The sequence below is a fragment of the Cyprinodon variegatus genome, unplaced genomic scaffold (genome assembly GCF_000732505.1).
Source record: "Cyprinodon variegatus isolate N-32 unplaced genomic scaffold, C_variegatus-1.0 Scaffold89, whole genome shotgun sequence".
Classification (NCBI taxonomy): Eukaryota; Metazoa; Chordata; class Actinopteri; order Cyprinodontiformes; family Cyprinodontidae; genus Cyprinodon; species Cyprinodon variegatus.
In genome coordinates this window covers 495,311-504,395 of record NW_015150542.1, presented here as the reverse complement: position 1 = coordinate 504,395, position 9,085 = coordinate 495,311, and the positions used below count along the sequence as shown (strand labels likewise).

The 9,085-nt window shown below is 39.6% G+C and overlaps 1 protein-coding gene across 1 annotated transcript in view; it reads right to left on the bottom strand.

Moving 5' to 3' along the window:
• fras1 (Fraser extracellular matrix complex subunit 1) overlaps positions 1-9,085 on the bottom strand; it is a 352,266-nt gene that overhangs the window by 69,489 nt on the left and 273,692 nt on the right. Inside the window, exons 36-39 of the mRNA XM_015373599.1 lie at positions 8,106-8,362; positions 6,717-6,868; positions 4,094-4,256; positions 744-876 (exon numbers count right to left, since the gene is read on the bottom strand). Coding sequence (XP_015229085.1) covers positions 744-876; positions 4,094-4,256; positions 6,717-6,868; positions 8,106-8,362 — 705 coding nt within the window. The remainder of the gene's footprint in view (positions 1-743; positions 877-4,093; positions 4,257-6,716; positions 6,869-8,105; positions 8,363-9,085) is intronic.

Here is a 9,085-nt window from a genome sequence, read left to right as displayed (position 1 = left end):
TTTAGAATCTCTATACTCCTCTTAACGATTAATCGATTACTAAATTAGTTGACGATTATTTCAATAATTAGTCTGATTCATTGTTTCCGTCCTAATAAATTCTTTGGGGTCACAACACTGCATTTATAGAAAAACATGATTGTATTTAAGCATTTAATTTAATAGATTGAGAGTGGGAGTGGTAATCTACTCTCTGTCTGGAAGGTGGGGTTCGGGTTGGTTTGGTTTGGCCAACTGACCCACACATCCCAGTTCTAAACCAATTCCTTGCAGCTTTGGATGTTTTTAGCATTGCTGCTCAGCTTTAAGATAACCTTTCAGTATAATCTCTTCTGCATCATCTCTCAGGTTGTCTTCCCTCATTGATTTTTAGCCCTTTTGTTAATGTGTTATAGTACTGGAGCTTTTAGTGAGAAATTCCCCTTGTAAGGACAGCTTTGTTCTCATTTCAGATTACCTTTCTAATTTCCCCCCAATCTGTTCCTATCTTTAGCAAAGGCGATAAAACATGGGAGCACTGAAACCATGGCGTTTCTCCATCTGTAGCCGGGTATACGGCAGCACTAATCCAGAACATTATGAAGATGTGACAGATGGCATCAGGACGGCAGGAAATTCAGCCGCTTTTGTTAAATGTGACACAAACAAAATCGTCGAGTTCATTGTGAGAGACACTTCTTATGTTGCTCTGTGTGCAGGCAGCATGTTAATGGGAGGGGGGGTGGGCGGTGCTGTAAACCCACCTCTCTTTGTGTTTTCAATGTAGCCGTATTTGGGAGGGCTGACGAGCCAGATCTGCAGATCCGCTGCAGGCGTCTCCACGTCCGATACTGTGATGTGATTGGTGGACAGCAGCACACGGCCGCCTTCCTGGACCTGGGAAACAAGTCAGTTTAAATTGAGGTAATTTCTGGTACTTTTACACTGTAAAATCCTGGATGTGTTTAAAAAATTATTTGATTTGGTTTTATATATATATATATATATATATATATATATAATTTTTTTTTTTAGCTTTCTAACTAAATGAATCCAGAATCAATAGAACAGCTTAAACTTAAATTTAGCTTAATGTACTGTTACAAACATTTTATTTAGCCTCTATCTTTTACAAAATAAAAGTCAGCAAATGTTGGAGTTATTACAAAATAAAAGTCAGCAAATGTTGGAGTTCTTTAAAATCCTAAGCTCTTATTTATCATTCAGTTCTTTGGTTTGCTTTGTGAAGATGTACACTCAGGACCTCTTATCAGTGACTCCATTTGAAGGATTTCCTACGAGGAGGAGTCTCCAAAAAAGACACAGAACTTGGTGGAGAGGGATTTTGGCTACAAACCCCCAATGACCTCAACAGGGATATGAAAATTCATTACCCAGATTAAACTGGGGAATGTCGCTCTGGAAAAGATTTCTGGGATTCCCTCCAGGGATCCAACTGACTGAAAACCTGATCAACTACACAGAAACTGCTTGTTCTTTTAAATAACTGCTTAAAACATGACCTTTAACAGCAGCTGTCCATCAAACAATCTGACTGATGATGTGCTGCAAACATTCGTTCCTCCTACGTCTGCTTTTTTAACAACCTCTTCCTTAAATGCTTTGTTATCTTTTTTTCTTTTAATGTCCTGTGAAGCACTTTGCAGCGCTTTCTCTATGACGCTTTGCATCCGTCACCTGAGAGGCAAACATTGACAAATTCTAAGAGGGACTCTAAGTAGTAGCTATTCAGAGTAAACAGACTAATCGTGTTTATTTTCTATAGGATTTTAGGGCAGAAAATGCAAAATAAAAACTTCTTGAACTCACTTAAACCAAGTTAAAATTGACTGATGTGCATTTTTAGTTTTTAGAATCATACTGTGCAGTTCAATGTTATACATCTTTTAAGTTCTGCCCAAAGTTTTTAAGCCTGAGCAGGAGAGCAGAGTTTCTAGTTTTTTTTCTAAAAACATGAGGAAAATGTAGGATAAATGATCACAGGCTGCAGGTCCTGAACAGGACCTAACAGATGGATGTTTCTCAGCTCAGCATCTACTGCTCCTTTTCCCACAGGCTGTATCGGGCCATCTCCGCTCCTCTCTCCTCACTTTGTAACGGTTTTCATTACGTTTCCTTCTGTACCAGACTGGATTTTTTTTTTGGTCCTGCTCAGGTGTGGATATGAAAGAGACCCAGTTTAGGGCTAAAATGTGACACGGAAAAACTGCTGTTCCTAAGAGGAGGAGAAATTAGGTTTTCACTGAGGAAGTGCAGAAACAAAAAAATGGAGCTGGAGAGGGACTGCATTCATATCAATGACCACAACACATGGAACAGGTCAAACTATAATATATAAGCCCATTTGAAGGGGGAAAAAAAGCTTTGATGTTAGATTTCTGGAATACATGCAGACAAATGGGATGTGTCCACCTGATGTGGACTGTTTTTTTTAACAGGCGGATGATCTCCTTCTCCCACCTCCTGCACACGGATCCTGTGACCCAAATATCAGTTAAAACCGAACACGTCTCATCTGTGTAATCCAGCAGAATGATCTGACAGTTTTGTATCACTGGGTCACACTGAAAGCTCTGTATTTTTGTTTCCTAAAGAGTTTGTTTCACAGATTTATTCATGGCCCCTCACTGAACCGTGTAGGAGGAGAAAATGTAGCTCAGGCAGGTCTTTGGTCCAGATAATTATCCCACTGAATAATTTTATGAATTAAAAACATATACAACACATTCTTGTTTATACAATCGTACAAATATTGTTCACATATAACTTATGTTTTAACTTTTAGTTATTCATTTATTATTTTTCACTTTTTATTTCTTTTACAGTAGCAGCCACTCAAAATGGCCCTTCCCAGTAGAAAGCCATCCGAATGGCAGCAAAATCCCTTCCAACTTCCAGCCAATGGCCTTCTCATGGGCGTGCATGTATTTATACCCTGACTCCACCCTTTCATTGAATTACAGGGGCTGACCAGGAGATAACACTTTCTCTATAGATCAAGGCTCTTCAAAGTTTTCCAGGCTAAGGACCCCCAAACCGATGGCGAGATGGAGCGGGGACCCCCTAATTATATATGTTGTATAAAATTGTGTTATATCAAACTGATCCTATTGTCACTCTATTACATATGGATTCATTTAAAGAGAGTAATTTCTCCCTGGGATTATTAAAGTATTTCTGATTCTAATTCCTGGTTGATTGGACAGGTGTTTTGAATGAAACGGTTCCCAGCTTGAAAGAGCTCCTGTGTGTTGCTGAATGTGTACATTGATGACTGAAAGACATCTTCTGCCTCCATTTATCTGTTTACTACAGTGCGTTGAATTCATGGTAATGTGGAGTTAAAGACATTTCAATTAGTGGAAAAACTCCTGGTTGGGAATATAAAAAAAAAAAAGACTAATCAACCAAAACCTTTGCGAATCCCCTGCAGTACCTCCGTGGACCCCTAGGGGTCACGGACCCCCTGTTGAAGACCTCCGCTTTAGAATGTCCATAAATCATGACAGAATATTTTGGATGTTTAAAAATAAACTGTAGAAGACTAGCCAAGGACCAGCCCAGGGCCCATCAAGGAAAGTGGGGAAATGTTGAATGGCTACTACTGTTTTTTTTCATACAGTGTAAACTACACTGATTGCTGGAGGCGGAGCTTAAAGCCAGCTCCATCCATCAGGTTATCCAAGGAGCCGAGAGAGAAAGAGGATGAAGAGGCCTGGCATCTGTAAAAGCGATAGCTGCAATAAAAAAGGCTGCAGGTCTGCTTCTTTTCATTTGTTTGTGGCAGTGGCAAAGTTTTCACTGGATTCCCTCTCTTTAGTGATTAATTCAGTTTTCACTAACCCAGTCCTCAGTCCTGTTTCTCCTCAACTGATATATTTTAAGCATTTCTGTCTGATTGAAGATCAAAATGATTTTGAAAGATTAGATCAAACTCCTCTTTTTTCAACTGAAAAATGTTAACAACTGTTCTGTGACTCAAAAAAAACTGTCTTTGAAACAGATTTAATCCCAGTTTATCACAAACCAAAATGCTTCAAAGAGAGAAGAGAGAACAAGAACCAGCATTAAAAGTGAAAAAGAAAAAGATCACCTTGATGCCTCCTTGCACGGTGACCACTGGCGGCTGTCTGGGCATGGAGGTGATGGTAATTGTGCATATCTGGTTGTCAAGGCGGTTGCTGTCTTCGTCATGGACAACAAAATGGAAGATGTCTGTGACCGGCTGACTTCCTGTCTCTAGTGAGGTGGTGTACCTGCATATTGAGAACCAGGTTATTCCTACTGGGCGACTCTTAAACAAAAAAAAAGTTCAAACACAGGACCTCATATCAGAGCTTTAGGATAAAAAGCTTATCTTGGTTCAGAGGGAGGCAGGAGCATGCTTTAAATGCCAGAAAGGATTTATTTCTCCTGGGTTCACCATTAACTGAAACACGGGCAGAAACTCTCCATAGGGAGAACATCCTGATAGGGAGTTCAAACAACCAACAGTGGAGGAGCAGCAGCTCTGCTCCAAAACAATCACTTGATTGATGTGTGTTGGAGAAGGATGCATCTAAAGGTTGTGAGACAGTAGCTCCAAAAGGCTGGAGATTCTTTTTCTAGCTGAGAGATGTGACCTCAGACGTTCTGCTACCATTTCCAGAATAATCAAAGAGAACTTGTCTTGCGAAAGCTGAACAAAGAAAGGAATGAGGAATCAATCACAGGTTTTTAATGGAAGGATGTTTCGCTTCTTTCAAATAACAAGAGTCTCTTAGTCAGCAGAGATTTTTGGAAACAAGGTCTTTAAATCTCATAAAATGAGTCATCTGGATCAAAGACTCTAGCAGACATTTGGTGGAAGATCATTAAAGGAAACTAAAACTTCCTGTTTCTAACTTATTCTTATACCCTTGTTATCGGTGTCCTGTTGTCCCATTATATTTTATTACTTTATTTTACATGTTTCTTTTATTTCTGTTTGTTATTATACTTAAGAGTTTTGTATATGAGCTGCATGGTGGGGCAGTTTGTAGCTCTGCGGCCTTGCAGCAAAAAGGTTTTGGGTTCAATTCCTGGCATAGTCCCCAATGAGACTACCGTATGCAAATTCTACATGGCGTTTGCATGTTCTTCCCACAAATCCGTGGGTTCACTCTGGGTACTCCAGCTTCCTCCCACAGTCCAAAAACATACCGGTTAGGTTTGATTGTGTGTGTGCATGATTGTATGTCTTCTGTTTCCTCACAAGACCATGTGACCAAATATTCTGTATGAGCACAATAAGTAAACAACAAACTCCTCCCCAGAGGAGGAGTGGAAAGAAAGTGTGAAAAAGCACAAAAAAGTAGTAAATCAAGAGGAATAAGACACAAGTAGTGCCTGAAGTACAGTATGAAGTGAGATTAAAGCTGCCAAATTGATGGATGTGTGTAATTACTGCCAGCAGATGGCAACAGTGCATCACAATGTTTATGTTTGCTGATTGCAGCTGAGCAAAAAAGTTTTCTGACTGAAAAAGGACTAAATCAACACTATCAGGATGGAAGCTTAATGTAGATCGCATGATTTTAAGATTCATTTGTGATTTTTAGTGTTTTGTTTAGGTAGAGTGCTTGCTTCCCACCTCACTTTTTCCTTCCAGTTAACTTTCTGTGAATGTGCTCGGATTCATGGTATTCTGATGGATCTACATGTAAATCAAGGCATCAGCTGGTTTTGCCTTCATTTCAGTGAACAGCTATATAAGAATCAGCATCTCATCTCATGACATATCGACCGAAGTGCGTCTGAGGTGTTTTTAAAGACTGAGGGATAAACAGATTTCGCTGTAATCTCTAACAGTAGCTTTCCCACAAATAACCGTGCTGAAATCAATCCCTGTCAAATTTTCCCTGACTCATCCAGCTTCGCACCGCTTGTTTGCTAGATCCAAAGAGTCAAAACAAAAACAAACAGTTGTGCCTGCAGCTCAGGAAGGTTCAATGAATGGAAATGAAGGAGCCACCATGAAAATGTTTCATGTCATGCCTCTCATTGAGGACTTCACCTCCTCTAACAGGTAAAACTGATGCTATGCTCATCAGCTCAGCTTATTCCAACAGACTCCGTTCATGAAAGAAAAGGAATTCAATTCTTTTCTTCTGGTTTTGGTCTTTTAAAAACTTTATTCTGAAGAAAAATGGAACCATTTTTTCTTTGCTCTTTGAAGTGGAAGTAAAAAAGTTCCCAACAAAGTCAAGCAGCAACCAGAGGAGCTAATCATGACTGCAACCTCAGCATAAAGAACCCTTGAAGCCATTTTATCACCTACAAACTCAAACAAACAGCCTGTCTCTGCTTTTTAAAGCAGCATCTTTATTAGAGCATCTCTAATAATGAAGGCGATTAATGCAGCAGAGGACAGATAATAATTATCCCAGGAAAACCTTTGACTTTAGGATGAGAGCTCTTTGTTTTTGATAACACATTCATTAGGGTTTTTTCAATGGCCCTAAAAATTGGTCTTACCCTTATGGTTGCTATGCTTCATGTGCTTTTATACGCATCTGAAGTTACAATAAAACCATCAGGAAGAATAAAAATCCTGATGAGAGGAGCTTCACCGTGTAGAAACTATTAACTTTGAAGCTCAGAGGAGCACTTTAGGGAAAAGTGGATTTAAAACAATAAAAAGCATCAGTGAATAGCAAATGAATTCACCAAATTTCATACATGAGTCCCTTTCCCACCTGATCCTGTGCAGGTTGACGTCTTCCTGGGTGAAGGATGAATACTCCCTCAGCTCCTGAGGCTCCTGCTGGGAATAGGTCCTGGTCAGGATGCCGTACATGGGCACAGACACCAACTCGATGTGGATCTGATCATCAGGGGATGTGCTGTCCTGTTATCACCAAAACACAGAGGCTCTTAGTATTTTAGGTTCAGACATTATACCTTCTTTATCGGGATTTTAAGTGACCGAACAACACAGAGCAGAACTTTGAAGACTTGACTTTAAGACACTGGAAGGACATGATACAGGTTTCTCGATATTTTTGTAAAGACAGAAATATGACATCACTTTGTTTTCCCTAAATAAAACACAGGGCAACAACTGCCTTCATAAGTCACCTAATCAGATAAAAGAAAAAAATTATAGTTTAATCTCAGTGTAAGTGTGGTATTTCTGTAAAGGAACTTATTTGAGGACATTTGAGAACAAGCAGCATCACGATGACTGAATATCTCCCAGACCTTTGTTCAGTACGTGATCTGAACATGGAAAGAGGATTTAAAAACCATAGATGTTGATCCTAACAAAGCGGGCTGACAAAGCAAATAATTAATCACAAAAACAACAACAAGGCTCTTTGGAACTGTGGAGGAGACACAGAGAAGCAATCTCCATAGCCACGATAATCTATAGTGGAATACGGCAGTGGAAGCATCATGCTGTGAGGGTGCTTTTCTTTGGCGGGGATGGTGGAATCATGGAGGTAAATTCAAGACAAACCTGAAAGAGCAGTTTAGATCAAATTATGTGCGTCGCAGAGGAATAACCAAAGTCGAGAGCTAAACCAAACAGATTTTCTACAGGATGTTCTTCATCCAATCTGACTGAGCTTGAGCTGTTTAGCAAAAGCAATGACCATACATTTCATGCTGTAGATAAAAATATTGGTAGCTCTAACTACAGCAAAAAGATGTTTTACAAAGTACTGTTTCAGAGGTGATGCATGCAAGAGGATTTTAACTAGTTTAATAACGTTATGCAATTCTTTGTACTGCTCGATAAAAGCAAGAAACTGAGGAGGGATAAAGAAATATTGCAACTAGATATGGCACTAACATCCTGTATGATCTGGTCAAATTTTGAAGGCACTAAACACAGAGTGAACCCAACCACGAAGGGAAGCAATTTTCACATTAGTCTGTAAATTGAATGTAATTTACTCCTTAAATTATACCAAACGAATTAGGATGTTAGACTCTACTAAACTATTTCATCGCCTCGGTTTGCAGAAACAGCACAGACAGAAGCTGCATGAATGACTGGATGCTTCTCTAAGTGTTTCAGGGTTCAGATATGATGTCATTTACCCAGATCTTTTACCCAGCATGCATTCCTTCTCACTCACAATGTAGGCTATGTGTGAGCGTCTGATGACCGTGCTGCTTTTCTCGCCCACTTCCAGCGACAGTGTAGCTGCCGGGTCTCGTCGCGGCCCATCGCTCTCTTCGCTCACGCTGCTCAGCACCGTCACCTGCACCACTGTGGTTGCCATGGAGATCCCGTCGCTGACCGAGAAGGACATGGCGTCATCCTGGTTGGAGAGGCCAGCGTGCCGGTAGAGGAGGACTTTGCGGGTGATGTCACTGAAGGTGAATGTGTCGCCTGGAAAGAAAGGTGGATTTAGATCGAGTTTAATGCAAACGAAGTTATCAAGATAAAGCAGATGGTGGAAAAGAAGTGATCGAAATAATAAAACTCCTGCCTGGTACACATGGATGAAACAACTTAGAATAAATTCATATTTTACAACAGCAGTGCTATCTATTAGTAAAGGAATTAGAAAAAGCCAACCTTTAATTTGAATTCTTTAATTCTGTGAGGAAAAATGTCCGGCATTTTCCATCAAATCACTAGTTCTACACCTACGGAGAAATGCCAAATACCTCACATAAAATAACTCCTTTTTACGTAGAAACTTTTAGTTACTTTTTTAATTCATTTTTATTTTTTAGTTTCTTTTAGTTAACAATCTTGATTAATGATCACGACCGCATTTTAATAGACACTAGAAAACATGTCAATCCAGTAAGACACATTCCTTTTGACCTTAACTCTTCCAAATCTATATTAAGAATAATATTATAGAGTTAAAGCAACTGGGACAGTCAAATTAAATATGGTATCAAATTTTCAAAGAACACAAGATCAAATTGGAGCCCCTTGGGGATCACCAAGTCTCCATGACCATCATTAAACAACATCTACATGCTAACTGACTCCTGAGCTATCTCAATAGTTATGCTGCTATATGCTTAGACTACTGGAGGACATAGGAACTTGCTGCTTTTTTTTCTGCTTCATTCTATCTCTATTCTTCCACTCTGC